The sequence below is a fragment of the Periplaneta americana genome, chromosome 14 (assembly GCF_040183065.1).
Source record: "Periplaneta americana isolate PAMFEO1 chromosome 14, P.americana_PAMFEO1_priV1, whole genome shotgun sequence".
Lineage (NCBI taxonomy): Eukaryota > Metazoa > Arthropoda > Insecta > Blattodea > Blattidae > Periplaneta > Periplaneta americana.
In genome coordinates this window covers 147,134,301-147,159,779 of record NC_091130.1, presented here as the reverse complement: position 1 = coordinate 147,159,779, position 25,479 = coordinate 147,134,301, and the positions used below count along the sequence as shown (strand labels likewise).

General features: G+C 35.2%; 1 protein-coding gene across 1 annotated transcript; it reads right to left on the bottom strand.

The window, feature by feature from the left end:
• Positions 1 to 1,216: 1,216 nt before the first annotated feature.
• Paics (PAICS bifunctional enzyme) lies at positions 1,217 to 25,479 on the bottom strand. The gene is made up of 8 exons (XM_069846253.1): positions 25,322 to 25,479; positions 24,766 to 24,969; positions 23,146 to 23,324; positions 19,597 to 19,801; positions 10,254 to 10,450; positions 7,757 to 7,907; positions 5,217 to 5,375; positions 1,217 to 3,307 (listed from the first exon to the last, which is right to left on the bottom strand). Exons 1-8 carry the CDS (start codon positions 25,332 to 25,334, stop codon positions 3,141 to 3,143), a joined length of 1,275 nt encoding a protein of 424 aa, XP_069702354.1. The 5' UTR covers positions 25,335 to 25,479; the 3' UTR covers positions 1,217 to 3,140.

Below are 25,479 nucleotides of genomic sequence, written 5' to 3'. Positions count from 1 at the left end.
TGTAAGATTTATGGAATAAAATAAATGAATGAATGACCACCCTAAACCCCTATTTCCACTCTTTCCTGCTAGAGTGTGGGGTGAGCTTGTAGGGGAAAAGTGGAAAGGGGTCGTGGGCGGAGCTTAGCGTTCGCTGTTTTACAATTTGCCCGGCAAATGTCATAATAAACATAGGTTTTGAAACCAGCAGTTTCAGAAATCTATGATGTTTTATTGTCTCGTCAGTACAGGTTCTCTGGGACAACATAACATCCAACATGTACTGAACGAAGAAAGAGTTTAACATGTGCTCAATATGACCGCCATTTACCATAAGGCAGGCAGCAGCCTTTCCCAAAGAGACGCATCATCCAAAATGTCGCGTAGTTCATGTTGCAAAAAATGGAGGCATGAACGAACATTATGTCTGCCAGATAAATGAGGTTGCAAATGTTCGAGGTGTAGTATTCAGTTGGTGGCCACAGTGATGACAATGATGACATATCTCAGAAACTGTTGGCTTCCAGACCTGTGTTTATGACGACTTTTTGTCTGTTTCACTGTCCTAGTCACTCCTGTAGTTTGTACCTATAATTGTGAAACACCCTGATGCTGAAATCAAGCATCAATATTCCCGAGAGCAGCTCTAAATCGATTTTTCTGCAACATCACATTGTATGAAAATAACCCAATAAAATAAAATAAAATAGATCAACGGATATGATATATACAGGGTGAACCATAAGTAGTGTCATTGAATTTAGGGGATTATTTTTGTAAATATTTCAAACAAAACAGTTTAATACAATTATTTCATTCGTTCTTGCTTTCTTTTCCAGAAAAAAATTATTTTATGTGAAACATTTCATAGCAGGCCAGCCTCATGGTCTAATGGTCAGAGCTTCTGGCTATAGTTCATGAGGTCCCGGGTTCGATTCCTGGTTAGAGCACAGGAATTTTTCCTTAAAGGGGATTATTCTTGTGTTCGTCCATGGTCTGGAATTTAGGTTAAGTTTAGATTTAAGACCTCTCCTGGCACCACATTATCATAATCATCCTATCACATCATCGGGGTAATGTAACTCTGCCTTCCAGGCGCACCAACCTCAGAAGTGGGTTACAACTAAGCCATGGCCAGGAGAGAAGACCAGAAATGTCGAAAAGACAACTTGGTGGCATTGGATAAAAAAAAAAAAAAAAAAAACATTGTATGCAATAGAGGAAGTAAAAAAATAAATTCAACTTCATATGAAATTATCTATTTGTAACATTGGTATAAAAATTACATACAAACATTCTAAAAATATATATGATCAAACATCATATAAACATTTTATTACAGCATTGTAATAATTTTTACATTAATTTGTGTGCCAGACCTAAATGCAATAAATCATAAGCTGAATGCATATTTCTGCATCAAATTTGCTTTCAATTTATTGCACTTAATTCTGGACGTAATTATTAAGCGTAATATTGATTGTTTACAGTATCTTTTACCATGGAAAGAAACTGCCTTTAACATTGAGCATCTCACATTTGTAAACTCTCCATGTGTCAGTCAACATGAGGAATCATTAGTAATGAGAGAACTGTTGTACCAACGACGCTAACTGAAAGTTATGAAAATACTGACACCCATCTTGTACACATACAGAGTGATTCACGAGGAAAGGTAAAAAATTTAGGATGTGAATTCTGAAGTCATTCTGAATCAAAAACTTCATATGAATATAGGTCCTTTTCGAACGGTTACGGAGATATGGTTCTTTGATTTCACAATAACTTCTGAGATTCCATTGTACTAACTCGCATTTAGAGACAGATAACGGACAAATTTAAAGTTTATATTCACGTATGCATACATACCCAATATTCTAGATGTCGGAGTCTATGTTTTCGCACATTTTGAAAGGTACCTCCTTCTGCTTCAATGCACTGTTGCGCTCGGGCGTGAATCACACTCATTTCTCGGGAGAGTTGCTCGTGGCTGTTCTTATGCCGCATCCAAAATACGGTCGATTGGCGCCTCTCTCGTTTCCCCGTTCCTTTGCTATACCAAGTCCTTCATCCAACCCCATAGACAGTAAATACTCTTCGATATGGTACCCTTCTGTTCAGAAAGCGTCGTTCATATTCAGCGATGGCACACAAGGTACTTCCATTGCACAAACCATAAACATACACAATATTGGCGTATTCTGCAGTCGAAAATTTATAAGGCATCTTGAAAAACACAACTTAACACTTCCGATAACTGTACCTGTATAACTACTGTACTGTAGGTAGCTGACTGAAATGCTGTGAACTGATAAGTGATAGCGTATTTGTTGGGACATTTGTAATGCCCCACCACCCAGTTTGTTTCTCTTATCTACATTGCTCACAATGCAGATTCCAATGTTACGTCATTCATTGCGACCTTGACCTCGTCTCACGTCAGCAGCACATGGTAATGTCTGATTCACATTGGGGCGAGACGTTTTATAAAAAAAATGCATCTAGCTCTGCCATCGTTCGAAAACGGACCTATGTTCACATGAACTTTTTCACTCAAAATGGCCTAAGATATCGTATCCTAAATTTTTTACCTTTCCTCGTGAATCACCCTGTATATGCGGATATGACATCCTAAGATATTTCTCATTAGCAGTTGAGTGATGACACTGTCCTTTATTTCTCTCCATCAGGACATCTTCAATTTAAGATCTAACACAAAACTGAAAATTGCAAACAGAAAACTAATCGTGAAATCTTCTACACATTACATGTTCACTATATGAGTGTCATTTTCAGGTAAAGGAGCCATTGTTTGGTGTCATTCTTATTAGAGGTAGCAACAAGTAACTAACCCTAGCATTATCAAGATATTAGACTTTGGTATTATTGTTTGAGAGATTCAGATCTGGATGAGCATTGCTTACACCAGTTCACTGTTTAAATTTGAATGCTCATTTCACGGAGTAACTACGTATCCATGGTAATTAGATAGCACGGTGATTGTGACTTTAATACTTAAGCAATTTTTTTTATTGGTACTAAGGACTCTGTTGTTATACTGGTGGTAGATACAGAATATAGAAATTGAGTAATTTTAAGTGAAGATTCGTGAAATTGGACATACAAGTAAGACCTTTGTAAATGAGTTTCCATCGCAAGAATTAGACCTGCATGTTGCGGATCATCTTATCTGCCACCTTGAGGGAGATGAAGTTGTTGAGCTGCTTCACACGCAGCCTGGACCAGATGATGTGGTCGTGCAGGGCGTGCACTTGGGCTGCTGCCAGAGCGGCTGACTCAGGGTACACAACAGTCGTACAGCCCAGTCCTGAAAAGAAAGTACCTCGACCTGTGATGCAAGAATTCCACTTAATGATCTCTCCCAATGGTAAGACATTTAGCATTATTTTTGGGCATAAGTAAACAGTTGCTTTAGTATCTAGTTTACTGTTTAACTGCCTACAGTTAAATTCTTTAGCATAAGTCACTTATCAGCTATTACTTACTTACTGGCTTTTAGAGAACCCAGAGGTCCATTTCCGCCTTCACATAAGCCCGCCATCAGTCCCTATCCTGAGTAAGATTAATCCAGTCCCTAGCATCATATCCTATCTCCCTTAAATCCATTCTATATCCTCCCATCTACGTCTCAACCTACCCAAAGGTCTTCTTCCCTCTGGCCTTCCACTAACACACTATATGCATTTCTGGATTCGCACATACGTGCTACATACCCTGCCCACCAAATATTTGAATTTAATTTTCCTAATTACGTCAGGTGAAGAATACAATGCGTGTCGTTCTGTGTTATGTAACTTTCTCCATTCTCCTGCAACTTCATCCCTCTTAGTCCCAAATATTTTCCTAAGCACCTTATTCTCGAACAACCTTAGTCTCTGTTCCTTTCTCAAAGTGGGAGTGCAAGTTTCATAACCATACAGAACAACTGATAATATAACTTTCTTATAAATTCTAACTTTAAACTTGTTTTGAGAGCAGAATGGATGACAAACGTTCCTCAACCGAATAATAACAGGCATTTCACATATTTATTCTGCATTCTTATCAGCTATTGCATACAATTAAGTAAATTAATTCCACAAAATTTCATATTTTGGAAAAAGTTCGAGATAAAAATATAAAGTATTCATTAAATATGGAATATTATTCATAATGTCTTAAATTTTAATAATAATAATAATAATAATAATAATAATAATAATAATAATAATAATAATAATAATAATAATAATTATACAAAAGCTGTTTGAGATAAACCATGCAAAATGAAACCAGTGTTCGAAAAAAGTTATTCACGCATACCAATGAGTGACTGCAAATTTTATTTATTTATTTTTTTTTAAACGGTACCTACTAGAGATGAACAAAACTAACTGTCGCTCTCGCTCGCTGTGTTCGTTGCATTTGTCTTTCGAGTCTCGTCTCGTAACTCTTGTGCGCTTCGAGTCTCGCTCATCATTCTCGAAATATCATTTGGTCAGCGTGGAAAGATTTCGTAACTTTGAATAACATACATCACTGAAATAAATAACATTATAAACGTTTAAATGAGACAAAAAAGAGAAAACAGAACAGCATCTTAGTTATCAAAATGTTCTGGTTCTATTGTATGATATTACCTATGGTTATATAAAGAGAAAAAAAAACAATTCTCAAATAAATTTGCATTTCTAAGAAACAAGAAACATGACATTAATATCTTTTTACTTGAGATTGCACAGTTGATCTTAAACATATGAAAAGAAAATTCCTAGCCTTTTAATAAGAGCCTAGTAATTAAATAAAGACTGGGGAAAGGATTATTATACACTGAAAGGTAGAGATGATGTTTCAAATAGGCTACTTGATTGTTTATACATACTCATACATAACAGTGTCCAAAGTAGATAAAAGTTCAGTCAGGTATAAACAACTGTGGCAATTGAAGGCTGCTCGAAGGGAGTTGATCAATATCGAGTCTCGGAAGACTCGGAAGTCATTAAGTCAAGGGTGCGACGTAATACAACATTGTCATGCGGATTTTCAGCTTTGCGGGCGCTGTTAGTCTCGCTTCCTTCTCTAGTACCTAATGTATTTTAAGACTTACATATTCCGAATCTCCATTAAATTTTACATATGAATGCAGAAAAATTTTACACATTCATCCGTTTCCTTTCTTTTAATTATTTATTAGACTTGTTTCATGAACTTCAAACTTGAGACAAATGTGTAATTACCTGATGGCACATTGAGAGAAGACCAGACATCTTGAGTGACATTTTCTGGTTTGACAGGTGGGCAGTTAATAACTGGGAAGCAGGTGTTTCCCGAAAGAACAGGCCCAAGACCATTACTTCTTCCAGCAACAGCGATGAACACCACCTTCTCTGTGGAACCTGGCAATATAAAACAGTTTCTTCAATCAAAATTCGACAAACCTATCTGTCCCTCTTGGGCACTGTTCTCTTACGACTTCCACAACTCTCTACTTAAAAACCCTTACACACACATGTGCTGACGAGATTTTCCATATTAATAATAATAATTTATTTATTTTATCTGGCAGAGCTAAGGCCGGCAAACCTTCTCTTCCGCCCAGCCAGACTCTAATTCTAATTGAATACAATTGGTTACATAGTTATTACATTAATATCTAGACCATAAAACAACATGAAAGTAAATAATGAAAGTTGGATAAGTAATGTTAGTGTGACAATAATAAACATTGGTAAGAAATAGTGATGATGATGATGATGATGATGATGATGATGATGATAATCTATACTAATAATAAATCTGTAGCCGAAATTTTTCTGGTAATTTTCGATTTTCCAAAAATAATTGGTCCTAACATATATAATTAATCACCCTGAAATCGAAAATCGCTTTTTTGAAATTTTTGTTTGTATGTCTGTCTGTATGTTTGTTACCTTTTCACGCGATAATGGCTGAACGGATTTCCATGAAAATTGGAATATAAATTAAGTTCGTTGTAACTTAGATTTTAGGCTATATGGCACTGAAAATACATTATTTAAAAGGGGGGTTATAAGGGGGCCTGAATTAAATAGAAATACCTTGCTTATTGATTTTTGTCAAAAATGTTACATAACAAAAGTTTCTTTAAAAATAATTTCCGATAAATTTTATTCCTTGAAAAATTTTGATAGGACTGATATTTAATGAGATAAATGAGTTTTAAAATTAAAATAACTGCCATCTAAGGCCGTGTAATGAAATAAAAAACAAATGACTTCGTCTATAAGGGACCTTGGACAGCAACAATCGAAAGCTATGAAAGATAGCCTACAGATAATGTTTCTGTGTTTGTGTGAAGTAATATCGGAAGCTAAATTAACCGATTTGTATAATTAATTATTAATTCACCATTGGAAAGTGTAGTTTCTCTAGATGGACATAATGCTATAATGTTATTACAGTAACTTCTGAGTGAATCGAGGACAGGTAAGATTAAAATAGCTTCTTATGCACAGAAAACTTGATAGACTATTCTGTACATTCTTTTCCTGTATTTCCTAAAATAATTTTTATGACCAAATGAGTGGTCTCTGGATCAAAATGATCTCATTTTAATTATTTAAATACAATTTAAATTAAGTAACATAATAAACGATTTATCCTTCTATCAAACACGAATGTTCCCTGGATCAAATGTCCTATTTTAATTATGTAATTACTTTATAGTTATTTCTAACGGTTGCAGCGGAGCGCACGGGTACAGCTAGTAATAATAATAATGATAATAACAATGAGATAATTTAAATATTTATTCTGTGATATATATATATATATATATATATATATATATATATATATATATACAGTATATATATAAATAAAACCATTAAACATTGACAAACCTGAAAGAGCTATTATTGTTAGAAAAATATTTCGTTAGTCTATTCTTAAATTGGTTTGATGTCTGACAGTCCCTGACATTACTCGGTAGGGAATTCCAAAGCCGAGGAACAGCTACAGTGAAAGAAGATGAATATGAGGATGTTCGGTGGGAGGGAATGGATAATATTGAGGAGTGTTGTGATCGTGTGTCTAAGTTATGATGGGTGGATAAATTTTGAAAATGAGACGCAAGATAGACAGGAGTGGAGAAATGCAATATGTGAAAGAGAAGGGAAAGACAGTGGATATTTCTACGATCTTCTAGTCAGAACCATGACAACATTTCGAGGGATGGTGTTACGTAATCAGCCCGGCGAATATTGCAGACGAAACGGACGCACATATTATGAAAACGGTGCAGTCTCTGCGCCGAAGTAACGCTTAGGGCAGTAAACAGAATATCACAGTAATCGAAGTGGGGCATCACGAGTGTTTGCACTAAAATTATTTTCATGGAAAAGGGTAGAAAATTCTTCAATGCCTGAACGAGTGGATTAATGAGAATACTATTAATACACTAAACGACTAGAATTGGTTATGTTAAGATATTGAAGATCTCAACACTTCTAGGTATTAACACCTGCAGTTAAAATGAGACCTCATCCTGGCAAAAATTATTCATTTTACATCAGTCAAATCACCAACTTCAAACAGCAGTGTTTGTAAAGTAGTGGGGCTGTAGGAACAGAATCTTTCAGACACAAACTCATCAGCCAGTGGGCATTTTATATACTGTACATATGCATGCATATGGGTATATCAAGTGAGACAAGAGATTCTTAGACTATTAATGAAAATTAAATGTGTGGTTTTATCCCATCTAGAATTTAAAAGAATAGTGATAAGTAAAACATACCTTCATATTCTGCCGCAATCTTAAGAGTTTCTTCTGTGCCCTTATGTGCAGATGTTACTCTTAATTGACATGGCACACCCAGTTCTTTGCAGTGTTTGGCGATCTTCTTGCAGTAGTCTTCATCAGATGGTGAACCCATCAACACTACAGCCTGATAAAGAAAACAGCAGCTTGAAAATTGCCAATTAAATAAATAACTGAACTGTATGAACGAACATTCACATTAAAAGTTTTAGTGAATTAGGATGAAAAAAATTACGGATTTTAAAGGAATGTATTAATTAAATAGCAGTTCACAATAAGAATGTTAGGCAGGTAACAAATTTTGATTATGTCGAATGTGATAACTTTTCCAAGAAAGAGAGAATAATACAATGTGCTTGAGTCACCTAGAACAGGAACCTGGTCAGCCACATACAGAACAGGAAGCCAGGTCTGTACTGTAAACGAAGATGTATGCTGTTGGGAATCGACTGGATTAAAACTTAGGTATAAAGGGCTTTCAAAAGTAACAAGTGTAATTAAAACTGAATGAGAGAATTTTGGACAAAAAGCTGAGATACGTCAAACCCTGTATTTAGAAACGAATATTTTTATGGAAACAAAAGTTTTTGCTACTATTATTGTGCGTGTTATTATGTCATCGAGAACATTTTTAAAAGGCAGCCTATAGTTTTTATAATATTTTATGCTCGACCATGCCGAAATGTAGTAATTATACATCTGGTAGTAGCCCTTTAATGCACCTCATTAAAGTACACCTATTCATTATAATTCAATTGTTCAGCCAATGAGAAATCACCATTGTACCATTATGAAACCGCAAGTATTGATTATTCTTGGATATGCAATCGAAAGACAATTAGCGAAAAGTCACGGAGGCTGGAAATCCAATATTGTCGCAGAAGGTTATGTTCTGTTACTATAATAATTAGCGTTATTTGTAAATAATATTCAAATAAATTCAATTTGTCATCTCGTTTTTCAATTCTAAATCAATTTTCAGGTTATATCAAGACTAATCTTCATGTTATTCTCTAGATTATATCAAGGTCAATCACATTCGTGCCTCGGAAAAAATCAATACTTTCGCATCTGCGCTCATCTCACAATTCAGGTCAGTTCCGCTCTTCACTTACATAACCATAACATGAATACTTATGAATAATTTAATTTAGAAATGTGGTCGAGCATAAAAAGTCGTATGAAACTTGCCTATAATGTTAATTAAGATGCTCATATGAAAATTATGAAACTCGCGTCTTAATTACTACCATTATAGGCTCGTTGCATAATGTATTAATCTGAAAGGGCATTTTTTTTATGTAGTATTTCATTTGTTTTCTACATAAGTATTATTGTAACAATTTTATTGTCGATATGTTATGTTAGTACCTGTTTTATGAAAACAGTTTTATTGATGAAATCAACATAACGCAAAGATAATTATAACAGAAAATGATTTTTTTATGTCTGACATGGCCATGTTCTCTGAATTTCGCTTCTATTCTACTTATAGGCTTAAGGACTTTACTAATAGAGGTATTATATTATACACACTATTTAAAGGGTGTAATTGATATCTTGTTATTTGAAGTGTTCTATCAGTAAGGAAGTGTGTTGTGTCAGTGAAGTCTATTGTGTAAGTGAAGTGTGTTGGTGTCAGTGAAATCAGGATAGAATCAGTGCAGTGAGTGAGTTGACAGCGAAATTAGTGTAGTGCCGAAAGGTACTTGTGCAGGTATAAACCTGTCACACTCGTGGGTCTTAGTTCGAACTTAGGATTAAGATAGAAATTAGATTTACTTTAAATGTTATTTTAAGTGATCATGCTTCATTTAATTTAGGGTGCTCCTTGTTATTATTATATTATTATTATTTATCATTATTATTAATTATTGTTTTTTTATTAGTTGTGTTTATTATTAATTGTCATTATTGAGTGTAATTAGTTACCACTGCCACCGGGTATATACCCATTTGCAGTGTGAATAAATACATACATACATACATAGTTGACTGAGAAATAGGTGGCTGATTTGGGTGAGTTTAGTTAAAAAGTGTGCATACCTCTTGTTGTGTACATCTTCTGCCACCAAATCCTATCATCATCCTATAATATACCCTGTTTCCGCAATGAGGTAATGGTGACCAAATGACAGAAATGTAACAGTTCCGCAAAATACAGAGAAATGCTTTATTAAAGAAGATGATAAAGGTAACCAATTTAAATACTATTTTTTTTTATCATTGGCACAATAACTCAACAAGAATCCTACCTTTTCCCAATTTATGGTCTCTAAGGCTTTGATAATCATCTCTCTGGTTTCTTCCTAATTACTCCCAGGTCTGACTCTAAACCTGGTACCTCCTGGGACTATTAAGACATTGTAAACAAACAAAAACTCCAGTGTGACACATTCAACAAGAAAGGCCAACTGTAAGTGAAATTTTAATTGCTGTTTAAGCCTAAATATGCACTAGCACAATGACTTACAAGAGAATTAGTGCGTGGTGTGAGGTGGTCGAGCTGGTCTGCCACCCACTTGAAGTTGCGCTTCACCGTGTCCAAGTCCTCCTTGGTCACTGTGCTCAAGTTGCGGTACACCTGCTTGTCCTTCATCAGTCTTTTGTCTCCAGATGGCCAAAGCCGCCACGAATCACTGTCAATCACGTCAGCCACCAGAATCTCACCTGAAGACAAATATCAAATTCTGCATTTCTTTGGGTGCAGTTTTAAGCAAAGTTGTATCAAAGTAATTGAATAGGGTACTTCAATAAGGACCCAACTGACACATTTTTCATTTTATCCTGATTTTGTGTTCGTAATATAGAGGGACATCTGTGTATGGAAAGGAATACCCAACACTACGCAAATGGCACCTAAAAATACCGGACATTTCAAGAAGCAGTGGCGGTGCGTCAATAAGAGCACAAGAGCACGTGAACACCTTGTTTCCATTAATGCACGTCTAGTTTTATTATTTAATACCGTATTGGCGTAGTGGAGATGTATAATATCAGGATCGAGTATTTTAAACTTCCCACATCTTCCATAAACTTATGTAAACTTGGCAACATCCGTTCACGTACAAGCCGTGCTCTTTTCAAGAAGGTTACAGGAATTTCACGCATGTGCGTGAGAAAATTGTCCTTCACTGGCCGCTTATGACTCGTCAAGAGCACAAAGCGTTAAGTGAACAGTGAATCTATCCTACAGATGTCAGGTGCATCGATGCCTATCGTTTACGTGCTATATCTCGAGGAAGAAATTTAATAGTCTGTATTTTAGCCTGCAGGTGTCAGCATCTCACTGTCGGAACGTTTACTTATGTGTGTACAGTGCTGCTACGAGAGTGTAGTTTGTGAATTACTATACTTCAGTGTTATAATTTGGCTTTCAAACACGTGCTGGCTGAATGTGATGGTGGTATGAATTTAAATATCTATATGGTGGTGTATATTATTTAAGAATAATATTTACTGGCATGTATTTATAGTAATCAATCTATGCGAATGGGATTACAGTACTGGTATAGGCTATAGTGTATCAGTGTGTTGTGAATCAAAATAAAGTATATTACTGAACACACACTTTCGTAAATTGTTTTATGTATTCATTTTTAACAAACGTAAACAATGAACTCTGTTCAAGTAATTTTGAATAGTAAAGAACTGGGTAAACTGGCTTTCCAGGAAAAATTAGAAATAAAAAGACTAGGTTTCATTATTATTATTATTATTATTATTATTATTATTATTATTATTATTATTATATGTTGTTTTGAATTTATATACGGTTTTTTCGACAGTGAAACATTGGAATCATAACATTTCATATTAGGCTAGAAATGTATGATTTCAAATTCTCTTCGATTTTGGAACACAAAATTGTGAACACACATAATATTTTATCATGAGCCGCCACTGTCACGAAGGGTCCCATTACAGTAATAGGGCCATTTTTGAACTATTTGATTTAGTAATGGAATCGTTCTTGAGCTCTAACGAGTACCGTACTTTGGCTGTAATGAATTAGTTTCAATACTTTATCATTATATAGAAAATAGCATACCTCAAACTGTAAAATGATGGTGGCAATGAATCTCCAGGTTCTCTATAACCCGTAAATAAGTAAGATTCCAACAATTGTGTGGCACAATTCGAAGGACTCTAAAGAAATTTTTACAAAACACTAGCAGTTCCTTTATTAACATACTAGCCGTACCCGTGCGCTCCTCTGCACCCGTTAGAAATAAATATAAAGTAAATACATAATTAAAATAGGACATTTGATCCAGGGAACATTCGTGTTTGATAGAAGGATAAATCGTTTAATATGTTACTTAATTTAAATTGTATTTAAAATATTAAAATGCGATCATTTTGATCCAGAGACCACTCATTTGGTGCAATGACAATTCCTTTAACATGTTTCTTAATTGTTATTACCAATTATTTTTGGAAAAGCGAAAATTAACAGAAAAATTTTGGCTACAGATTTATTATTATGTTTATATTATATTATATTATATTATGTAAAAAGTGTGTTGATAACGGATGTACTCGAATTAGAAAGTTTTTAATTTGTTGTGGGAGCTCTTGAATCGCAGGAGGAACAGCTTTTACAACAGCGCAACATAATCTGCTTGGGTCATTACCCAATTTTTTTGCATTGCATTTATTGCATATATATTTTATGTATTTTAACACGATTCAATTGAGCATAGTTAAAATTTGAATTATAAAATAATGGATTGCTAAGCTAACATACTATTACTGCATACTAAATCAATACACTCTTGTTGTTCGTTAATTCTCTGAGATAAAAATGAATATGTTCATAAACATTATTATAAGAAATACAGGAAATGAATATACAGAATAACCTATCAAGTTTTCTGTGCATAAGAAGCTATTTTAATCTTACCTGTCCTCAATTCACTCACAAGTTACTGCAATAACATTATAGCATTATGTCCATCCAGAGAAACTACACCTTCCAATGATGAAATAATAATTAATTATACAAATCGGTTAATTCAGCTTCCGATATTACTTCATAAAACACAGAAACATTGTCTGTAGGCTATCTTTCATGGCTTTAGATTGTTGTGTCCAAGGCCCCTTATAGACGAAGTCATTTGTTTTTTATTTCAATACACCGCCTTAGATGGCAGTTATTTTAATTTTAAAACTCATTTATCTCATTAAATATCAGTCCTATCAAAATGTTTCAAAGAATAAAACTTATCAGAAATCATTTTTAAAGAAACTTTTGTTATGTAACATTGTTCACAAAAATCAATAATAAGCGAGATATTTCGATTTATTTAATTCAGGCCCCCTTATAACCACCCTTTTAAATAATGTATTTTGAATGCCATGTAGCCTAAAATCTAAGCTACAACGAACTTAATTTATATTCCAATTTTCATCGAAATCGGTTCAGCCATTATCACGTGAAAAGGTAACAAACAAACATACAGACAGACAGACAGACAGACATACAAACAAACAAAAATTTCAAAAAAGCGATTTTCGGTTTCAGGGTGGTTAATTATATATGTTAGGACCAATTATTTTTGGAAAATCGAAAATTACCAGAAAAATTTCGGCTACAGATTTATTATTAGTATAGATGGATGTGAAAATTGGTCTTTGATTTGATCAACTAAAAGAAAAATTGAAACAAACAAAATGAAGTTTCACCATAGTGTTGCTGGTTACAAACTTTTTGATCATAGAGGAAATGAACATGTTGTTGTTGTTGTTTTCTAATGCCAGGCGTTCGACAATAAAGTCATTTGACCTCTTGCACTCCAATATTTTTCAAAGCTATTATCATGGTCAGCTACTGAAGCACAGATTTTGAGGTGTTCTGAATCCATTTCTTGGTTTGAGTTGCACAATGGGCAAAAAATGACAAGTTGTAGCCGATTTAAGTAAACACCATATTTTAACGTTTTGGTGGCTACTTTATCCACACACAACCCCCAGAATGTCTGGAGGACCACACCTGCTGTTGGTCGACGGGTCCATTGGACCTAGCTGGGAGATCTTGTTGATCACCAGCTTTCCCTCCTTAAGCCACTGGAGGACGATTTTAGTGCCATAGCAGGTCAGCACTAGGAACAGAAAAGTAGAAAGAGGAGGAAGGAAAGTGAAATGAACCCCTAGGCCTCGAATGCCCTAATGCCATCGGGGTCGAAGAAAGTAAGAGTTCAGTCAGAGGACTGGATAGGAAAGGGTAAAGAGGGAATTAGGTATTGAAAAGAGGAAAATTATACCAAATTCACTCATTAACTCATCAAGCTGACCCGTGCTAATTGATGAGTAGCCCCTCCCTTTAGTTCAGCTCGTAAAATTATGCTTACTAACAGCTGCACCACGGGAAGGTAGGGATGGGACATTGGGTATTTGTCCAGGTTGGTTCCTTCAATGGGAAGGATTAATGGCTCTCCCCCCTGTATCCGACAGATACCCTTTTGCAACCAAACAAATATATTTGTCATCAATTAAGATATTCAATTAGATATTTTCAATCTTGCAGAAAAAATCCAAAACCAAAAACAGAATTGGTATTTTCATATACAAAGAATGGAAGATAGTAGATTATTCAGCAAACTTTTGAATTTGAATTATACACCAGTTGGGAGAAATGTCAGTAGACAAAGAACCCACTGGTTAGACATCATCATCTTTTAAGACAAAACAGGCCACCAGGCCTAATCCTTATAGAAGAAGAAGAAGAAGAAGAAGAAGAAGAAGAAGAAGAAGAAGAAGAAGAAAACAATGATGAAGACTGATAGAAAAATGTATCGTCTGCACTGTAAAACATAGTTCTTCTTTACTTTACTGCCTTATTTACAAAATCATGTTGTTGTTGTTTTCTAATGCCAGGCATTTGACAATAAAGTCAATTGATCTCTTGCACTCCAATATTTTTCAAAGATATTATCATGACTAGCCAATGAAGCACAGATTTTGAGGTGTTCCGAATCCATTTCTTGGTTTGAGTTGCACAATGGGCAGTTAGGGGACTGATATATTCCAATTCTATGCAGGTGTTTGGCCAAACAATCATGGGCTGTTGCCAATCTAAATGCAGCTACAGACGATTTTCGTGGTAAATCGGAAATTAACTGTGGATTTTGATGCAGAGAGTTCCATTTTTTCCCTTGGGATTGAGTTATCAAATTTTGTTTGTTGAAGTCTACACTGGTGGCCATAATTCTGGAAACTTTTTGTTTTTGCACTGAATTATTATAACATTTGTATTGATTCACAGATTTATACAATTGAAAATGTTATTCGTGACTGACCCGTTAATTATGGGGTTATAATAAAGGTATTATATTAAATCCTAAATATTTTAATAATAAATAATTACCAAGTGGAAATTATGTTCTTGTCGTTTAAGATCTAAATATTAATTTCAGATTTCATTATAATTTCCCATTATTTACTGTAATAAAAACTAATCCATTGTCGAGTTTAAGATTGTTGTATCTTTTTAGAAGATTTCCTTCGATCTTTCAGTGCTAATCGACAAATCTGCCTCACATCTCTTGGACTTACTTTAGGTTTTCTACTAGTCCTAAGTGTTGTTTCACGAGATTTTGTGGCTTTGTACTTCTGCCATACCTTCTGGACGCCAGACACTGTAGCACCATTACCAAGTTTTCTTGCACTTCTTCTCGAAGTGTGACTGCCCTAGAAGGTGTTCAGTCTTTTCGTGCATCCATTGTGATAAAATGATCAATAAAGTTTGTTGTAAAGCAATCAGGTGTTCACCTAACGAAATCTTAAGTCAGACAACTGGTAGAAACACACTAATAATGTCCACATTTTATGCTAACATTGCTCAACAATGCTTCTACCGATCAACAATAATCTTAAAATCAACACTGGACTAGTTTTTATTGCAGTAAATAATGGGAAATTATAATGAAATCTGAAATTAATATTTAGATCTTAAACGACAAGAACATAATTTCCCACATAGTAATGATTATTTATTGTTAAAATATTCAGGATTTAATATAATACCTTTATTATAACCCCATAATTAACGAATCAGTCACGAGTAACATTTTGAATTGTATAAATCTGTGAATCGATGCAGATGTTTTAATAATTCAGTACAAAAACAAAACGTTTCCAGAATTATGGCCACCAGTGTAAGTATGTAGATTTAATAAATCTCTTCACAGAGTAATACGTAGATTTAGTAACAGGTCTGTAAGTAGCAGTGCTGCCCTTCTTTGCTAAAGCATCCGCATTCTCGTTTCCCAGGATTCCACAATGGGATGGTATCCATTGGAATACAATTCTTTTATTGAGTGATATTAATTGAGAGAGCATTTTAGTTATTTCTGCTGTTTGAGATGAAGGTGTGTGTTTAGAGACGATTGATAGAATAGCTGCTTTGGAGTCTGACAATATAACTGCATTACAAAATCATTTAGCCACAAGATACGCACATTTTCAACATCTGATAAGTGTTCAATATGTTCAAAATGTATAAACACATTGCAGAATCTTGCTTACTTCGTGGTACACTCTTAATTAAGAAGATAAAATCTTGTTTGCTGCTCTGCTTAGGGTTTCTCGCTGACCTTCAATTTGACCTGGTCAAAGGTTACAGATATTTTCTAAACTGATAATGCGTCTGACGTCACTGTTGCTAGGTTTGATAAAGATTTCAATGATCTTGGACGTTAGTGGCTAATGGTTATTTATCTGCTGAGGGTTTTCGTTAGCTCATAGCATCAGTCTTCACATAAATTAACTCAAGGAGAGATTATTAATTACATAACACTAAAATTAAGTTACAAATACAACACAAAATCGCGTCAATAAGGGAGAATGACATTGAGTGATGCAGCAATATCAAATTATTTTATCGTCACATCCAAACGTGACTTTTGTTATATTTCTCATTATACAAATTAAGAGGAACATATCTGATGTAATCATTTCTTTTTACTTGGTTATTTAACGACGCTATATCAACTACGAGTTCATTTAGCGTCGATGAGATTCGCCATAGATTACCTGACATTTGCCTTATGGTTGGGGAAAACCTCGGAAAAAACCCAACCAGATAATCAGCCCGAGCGCAACTCTGGATTGGTAGGCAAGTGCCTTAGCCGACAGAGCTATGCCGGTGGCTAAATCATTTTTCTTCTTCAAACAGGAAAAGATTAGCTAAAGTACGGTACTTTAATAATTTTCACGAAGTACAGTACTATTCTTCATATACAATAGCATAATCTATGTGTTTTTAGGTTATTTTACGACGCTTTATCAACATCTTAGGTTATTTAGCGTCTGAATGAGATGAAGGTGATAATGCCAGTGAAATGAGTCCAGGGTCCAGGACCGAAAATTACCCAGCATTTGCTCATATTGGGTTGAGGGAAACCCCCAGAAAAACCTCAACCAGGTAAAGGCTGGTTCACAATAAACCGGAAACGAGAATCGGAACGAAAACGGTAAAACTGTTAAAATGTGTACATTTAAATGTGAGCATTCACAATTAACGAAAAGCTTGCTGGAGCCCAGGATCGGGAACGGAGAGTTGGCCAAGTTTCAACTTTGGCGTTCACGTTTCCGATCACAGCCCACTAGATTCATTCTATTGCCATCTAAAAGCTATTTTGTCGTCGTATATTTTGTAGCAAGAAGACCGTGACATAACCTATGCATTATTTTGTTCTGTGCTGTGCATCATGGAGCAAGTTTTATTTGATGAGATTCTAATATTGAGTGTTGAGGAAAATCCTCACGTTTACGATAAGCGGCGCGCCTCGTATAAAGATGAGAAAATGAAGGAGAATACGTGGCTTTCAATAGCTGCATCTTTGAACAGCAATCGTAAGTGAATCATACTTTATTACTTTATTGGTTGTATTACACACTACATATTCACGCTTCAGTTCAATAACTACTGTTGTGTTCATTTTTGTTCTATTACAAATGTTTCTTCTCTAATTATTTTACGTTATGGTAGACTTAAAATAGGTTGTGATAATAAAGATGGCTGGGCATATTTATAGTACCGTACCTAATGAAATGTTTCAGTTAAAATTTCGAAGTTGGTTAACCTGTGTTTATGTTGGCTGCCTTGTACTCATGAGAGAACGCCATTGGTCAATTATACACAAGTAACATCAGAATGCGTAATATCGACTTTACATATCATTATTGAGATGCATATCGATATACATAGTCGTCTACTTTCTCGGTTTATTGTGAATCAAAAATTTTCATATTCACGTCCTCTGCTTCTCGTTTTCATTCCCGGTTAATTGTGAACCAGCCTTAACTTGTCCTGACCGAGAATCGAACCCGGGCCACCTGGTTTCGCGACCAGACGTGCTAACTGTTACTCCACACATGTGGACCAGCATAATCTATCTCACAGAAGTTTACAATAACTTTATTATTAATAATTCGACATGTAAACAGAGCTCTAGGACAAAAATACTGAAAGGTTACGTTATTGGCTTTTCATACCGGATATCTTGATTTAAATCTCAGTCCAACGTAGAGTTTATAGTGAACAGAGACAACAAAGGAACAGGTTTTCTACAATACAATTATTTTCTCTATAATTCACTATTAAGGAAGAGACTAGTGAAGTGCTTTGTGTGGAGTGTGGCATTGTATGGGGCAGAAACACGGACATTACAAAGATATGAAGAAAGACAACTATAGTCCCGTCGCTCTAATTTCCGGCAGCCAATCACGTTGCAGATCGGCTACATTTAAACGTGTGCGTCTTGTGATTCGTTGATGAAGATGTAAATCATTTCCTAAGGCTGGATAAATACTTAATATATAATCGCCCGCCATTTTGGCTCTTTCGTTGGGGTTCGCAGAAAGCACATGAGGATGTTATTTGCTGCTCAATTATTTGCTAAATTACAGTGCGTTTAACGGTGTGGCAAATAGATCCCTCGTCTGGTAGTTCAGCAACGAAAGAACAAGAATGGCGAACGATACCACCTACCTAGACTTTATAAGAGCCTTGACTTCCTAAGACGTAAGCAAAGAGGAGGAGTCACGCCGGAAATAACAGCGTCGCGACTATAGAAACATTTGAAATGTGGATATGGAGAAGGATGGAGCGTGTGAAATGGACAGACAGAATAAGAAATGAAGTTGTGCTAGAAAAAGTGGATGAATAAAGAATAGCTTAATGCTGAAACTGATCAGGAAGAGAAAACGGAATTGGCTGGGTCACTGGCTAAGACGAAACTGTCTACTGAAGGGTGAACTGGAAGGAATGATAAACAGGAGAAAAGTCCGGGGCAGAAGAAGATATTAGACGATATACAACATTAAGATACATGGATCAATGTGCAGAGACTATAAGAGGAAGCCAAAAAATAGGAAAGATTGGAGAATGCTGGGTTTGCAGTGAAAGACCTATCCTTTGGGCAGAACACTATAAATGAATGAATATATAATAAATACCTTTACCTTTACTAACTAACAAAGACTCTGCACATGAAAGAGAGTCTTCCTTCGCTTGTTTTATTGGGTTATTTTACGACGCTGTATCAACATCTCAGGTTATTTAGCATCTGAATGATATGAAGGTGATAATGCCGGTGAAATGAGTCTGGGGTCCAGCACCGAAAGTTACCTAGCATTTGCTCGTTTCGGGTTGAGGGAAAACCCTGGAAAAAACCTCAACCAGGTAACTTGCCCGGACTGGGATTCGAACCCGGGGCCTGGTTTAACAGCCAGATGTGCTGACCGTTATTCCACAAGTGTGGACTCTTCCTTCGCTTCGAGATGTTCAGAGTATGGACAAGTTTACGTACCTTTTGAGTCTACACCAAACTCAATTTTCATGTCAATGAGTGCACAGTCTCTTGTTGCCCAGGCTTTCTCCAGCACTTCGAAAACCAAGACAGTGGTTCTCCGCATGATGTCCACTTCGTCTTGACCGATAGTAAGCTCATTAACTTTGAACTGTGCAGATACAATCTGTTCTTCAGACCACTGAGGGTCGTGGTTTGCATCATCCTGTAAGACGAAGTCATCTTTAATATTTCACTGCACAAAATATAAAATTGATTTTATGATCTATGAATGTATCTACAGATTTGCATGAGCATTTCAATATTTGTTTTTGTATACACAGCCCTGCATTTAGGTACCGGCAGTGGCAGCTACGTGCTAACGTGCTGTAGCACACCATAAAATTATCGTCGAAATAACATTAAAAAAAAAAATAAAAACGCACATAATACAAATTCTACTTATAATAGTTCACTATTTTCGATAATTTGGTGCTATAGACTCAATGGAATCCATCCTTACTCTACGTGCTAATTCCCAATTTAGCCCGGCTGGCAGTGTCTGCTCATGCGCAGAATAGCACTTCACCTCGCCCCTCCTTGAAACTTTCTCTCTTCCCTTCTATATTCTTTGGTTCGCAGCAGTCGACGGAACAGTGCTGCCTAGACACCGCTAAAGATGTAACTTTGAAATAAAGAAAATACGTTTTATATATGTAGCTTATCTTTGCTTTTTGTGTTTTTCATAAATATAATCATATTGAAATACATTTTTGAACATTTCTGTAAACAGGTTTACTTTTATATAATCTCAGCAGATAGTTCTGAGTTTATTATCTACGTGTTATGGGTCTATGTTGGCATACCTTTTCGCGGGAGTCCGTTAAAATAGGGATTATTTTTCACTTTTAAAACAGTGTGTACAGGTTTATGGGATTCATTATCTTTTATACTGCGGTCATTTTAAATGTATATTCTGCTGTGTGTCTATATTTTGTGCCTAGTATAATTCAAGTTTAATGTGTATGTTAATCCAGAGACAGGTTTTAATATTGGGATTATAAACAGTTTAAAAAATATACTGTAGTTATATCACAGTCTACTATATACAGTCGCGAAGCTTGAGGTGTTTTTTTTGCAAATCTCGTGATAAAGCGCTCCAAGAGGTTAGCAACTAGAAACAATAGACTGTCCATGGTCGACTTTGGACTGTGTCGTATTTCTATCGAGTGCTAGCTCGTTGCGTATTTCACATTGATGCTTGTGAAATGTTCGTTATTGGTTGCAATGAAAATGTTAATGGTTAAAATATAATAATTGGAGTAATAATATGGGACAAGGAGGAGACGTTTGTAGTGCTATAAATTGTAGCAACAGTAAGAGAAAGAGGCCAGAGTTATCCTTTGTCCGATTTCCGAAAGATTCAGAAAGGTTCCTGGGTTTCCACAAGAATGCTGCGCAGAAACAAAACTCTTAATTTTGAAGTACTTTGTGACTGTTAGAATACATTATATCCTTAAATTTCACAATGAAATGTTTCAGTCTAACCGAAAGGACATTATATACCGGTTAAAGTTCTGTCACTTAGGCTGCTAAATTTCCAGAGAAATAAAGGTTAGGTCTACTTTTTTTTTTTCAGAGGATATATTTTTAATTGTAGCTATTAATTTTGTTATTATTTTTATGTGTTATTTTACTAAAGACGTAGAAAAATTAAGTTTGTTTTAATGAAATTTATTGATCACGTTTTATTTTCAATTCTGGTGGGATTATTATTGCTTAGGCTTATTTTTTTTTTCAAGGGATATGTTTTTAATTATAGCTGTTAATTTTGTTGTTATTTTTATTTGTTGCTTTACTAGAGACGTAGAAAAAGTCTGTTACAATAAAATTTATTGATCATGTTTTATTTCCAATTCTGGTGTGATTATTATTGCTTAACCTCATCCCACTTTGTTAACTACGTAAGCCTACACTACAAGTACCGGTACACGCAAGTTACTCCATTAATTCATATTTCCATTATTATTGTTGTAAAGGGAAATGCAAATTAATATTTATTGGTTTCATAGTTAATTATCGCTATAATCTTGAATGAGTGAAGCTATTATAGTAAATTTCAGTTCGTTTTGCACAAACAAAAATTATATTACTTATCTCTTGCAGGTATCTTCGAGTTTATGGTGGAATTTAATATACTTCGTTAAAATAATAAATTAACTTTATGCATTTAATATTTCAATAATGGAAGGAAGGTGTTAATTTTTCCAAAAGAACACGACAACGAAAGTGTAACATATTTTGTCGTCTGCTAGGAGAGAGATCTGCGATGATGAGGCGATAGTAGCGATCCTTGTGGTGGGCAACTACCCATGTTTGCATTTTTACTACATATTGAGCTTCGCGACTGTATATAGTAGACTGTGGTTGTATCATGATGAACTCCATCGATTCATTACTCAAAACTGCTTTCTCCAAGCAGCCATAGAAGATTAAATTAGAATTAAAAATCTAGGGCAGCCAACACCAATATTGTGCAGAAAGTAAAGGATGGTAAAAACTATGTGTAGACTAGGAAATTTAACAGAACAGTTTATGACAACAGTGACTGGATATGTGGATGCGAAATACGAAATGCTCTGTTCTGCTTCCCTTGCCTCCTATTTAGTAGCGGTGATTCATGTCTATGACAGGTGTCAAAGATCTTGGTCTCTGAATGAATATAAAGAAACATTCACACAGCAAGAAACATAAACTTGTTTGATTTTTGTACGATTGGAACCGCAAATATTGCAGCGCAGCTAATAGAGCTTATCAAGAATCAGCACAGAAACATAATGAGAAAGTCGAAAAAATCGATATATTTTATCGAAAATAATTGATTGTATTAAATTTTGTGGAAAATCTGAACTAGCGCTACGTGGCCACGATGAGATAGAAACATCAGATAATCTCGGTGTGTTCATAGGTCTTACTAATCTGATAAGCAGCGTGGACAGTGTAGTGAGAAAATACATTGAAAATAGCAAAGTGTTTAAAGGCAATTTTAAGTCGATTCAAAATGTCGACGGATGGATTTCACCTTAAAAAATTAGGAGAGTCTAAAAATATTTTTAGCACACTATTATTTTCAGGTACGAGCCGCCACTGGGTACTGGTAGTGCTACGCCAATGGGCCCAAAAAATGTTTTGCCCTCACCAACTAATTTATGCAAATCTTAGACATTTAGCAGTGAGACTGTAAAATAGTGGCATGTAACAACAATTTAACATATGCTAGTATCTAAAACAGGCATCTGCGAAATAGAGAGTATCAAAAATTCATTTTTAGTTTCATATTTTTTCGTTTCCCAAAATTTTGACGCCCCTACGAATTTGTTGCCTTGGGTTATTTTTTTACGACGCTGTATCAACATCTAGGTTATTTAGCCAGTGAAATGAGCCCGGGGTCCAGCACCGAAAGTTACCCAGCATTTGCTAATCGCCTTGGGTTCAGGCCCATGTGACCCTTGCATAAATATGGGTCTGTGTTCATACATACTATACACATACACCTAAATGTATATTTACTTTATAGAAGGTTTCCTGAAGTGGGGGATTGAATTTGAATCCTTCAGGAACCCCTGGATGTCTCTTGAGGAATGAACCAGTTGCTAGACGGCGTGTTACCCACTCAATGGGGACCATCTCACATTTCCGAGCTATGAAGGATTTTTCTCCAGCAGATTTCACATACGCAGTTTTCAGTCCTACAAAAAAAGTAGTAAACATATTAATAATAATAATAATAATAATAATAATAATAATAATAATAATAATAATAATAATAATTCCTTATTATACTGGCAGAGTTAAGGCCATAGGGCCTTCTCTTACACTCTACCAGGTCACAAAGTATACAAGCAGTTAAAATTTTACAAAAGTTAAAGAACAGAATACTAACATGCAAAGGTCCCGGGTTCGATACCCGGCTCCGGAACAATTTTTCCCTCGAAATTATTCAAATCAACTTTACAGGGAGTTATACCTGAAAATCTTGATTTGCATAATACACGTCACTGTTCGCCAACAGAAAACCACAATTTAAGTCACACGGAGTTAGTGTGCACTCGAAGTTGGTTGCTTGACGGTTGTCAGCCCACTTTGAGGTCTGTGGATATAGAGGGAAAAATTGGATCGGTGTCGGTTAGAGTTCCCGAGTAGCTCAGTGGTAGAGCGTTGGTACGTTAAACCAAAGGTCCCGGGTTCGATACCCGGCTCCGGAACAATTTTTCCCTCGAAATTATTCAGAATACTAACATGTTACAAAAATAATAATAATAATAATAATAATAATAATAATAATAATAATAATAATAATAAGAGCATAATAAAATCGACACTAAACAACATGAAAATAATACCATAATAGAAAAAAAAAAAGTAAAATACATTGGAATATAGTGAAAGCAACTCATTTAGTACAAAGGGTTAATGTGGAAAAACATAAGGAAGAATATATCAAAATGGAATATAATAAAATAATAATAAAAATGAAAAGAAATACGAAAATTAAATAAAATTCACGATAAAAAGGCTATGATAATAAATTCATCGGCTGATAAAGAGAACAAAAAGGGGAAAGGAAGGAAAAAGAAATATATAGCCTATATTTTTACAAAACTATGGCAGAGAAAAGGGCTTATAACTGAAAGGAATCTAATTAAAAAAGTGCAATTTTAATTTATTTTTGAAACTAGACAATGTCCGACAGTCTCCGACATGTTGTGGTAGAGAGTTCCAGAGATGAGCTGCAGAGATGGTGAAAGATGAAGAGTAGAAGAATGTTCTGTGTTTATTACAATATTAGTAGCTCAACTGAAAATGATGAGTAGGCTACTAGAATTAAAATTTTTATAAGTATTGAAATCTTCGTATGTAGGCTATGGGACTAGTAAATTTTACATTATATAAGTTACTGTACATTATATTACATTCAAAGAAGAGAAATAAGTGATACACTGCTCCGTCGATATAGGAGAAAGCCAATGTTTACATACTATCATTCTTTTTTGCCCATACAGATTTCAGCAGCTGTAGGGCCATATTCCTAAAGAGGCTTACCGCTACTTTTAAAGCATTACATCCGTCAATAATGATGCCAAATACATCTGGAACACGGCAAGACATATGAAGAAATATGATACTAACCAACAGAGTTAAGAATCTCGAACACCTTGGCATTGGTCTGGTTGGAAATGACAGCCTTCCCTTCCAGGTCATGAGCTTTGACTCCATCTCCGGCTGTAATGCGATCCTTGCTCAGGACCAAGACGTGTCCTGGCACTGCAGGCAAGTCCCATACCTGCTTTGTCTTTCCTTCAATAATCAGCTGCCCTAGTTTATAGTTATCCACTGAAACACACATCACAAGAGATAAGCAAATGATTGTATTTATTAACACTGCAAATAGGTAAATACCGGTGGCAGTGGTAACTAATTACACTTAATAATGACAATTAATAATAAATACAATTAACTTGTTTGGATCCCATAAAATGTAAAATGTATTGTACGATTTGTACGTAATAATTTAACCTATGTATCTTGTATGACTTTAAGTTTTCTTCCTTTTGTCCATATTTCAAGGACATACAAAAGCTCGGCATCCATAATAGAGAACAAAGTATGAGAAGCTTTCTTGTACATGACAATTTATATTCACTGCATTTGAAGCTATTAAGATTTACAATAAGCAAAAACTTACCGGTACCAGCCATAACTCAACCTTTGAAAGACCTGTATAACCAACTTCAATACTGATTTGTCGATTTTCCTTCCTGCCCGGCGCGTAACCTCGGCCTTCTAGACTGTCTATTCCACACAGTACGCTTTTAATCGCTGTGAGGTGTCGACAGAAGCAAC

Coding starts and splice junctions, on each gene's coding strand:
- Paics (XM_069846253.1), bottom strand. Junction 5,376..7,756: donor GATTGCGGCAGAATATGAAG/GTATGTTTTACT, acceptor TTATATTGCCAG/GTTCCACAGAGAAGGTGGTG. Junction 3,308..5,216: donor TTCTCTCAATGTGCCATCAG/GTAATTACACAT, acceptor CTTTCTTTTCAG/GACTGGGCTGTACGACTGTT.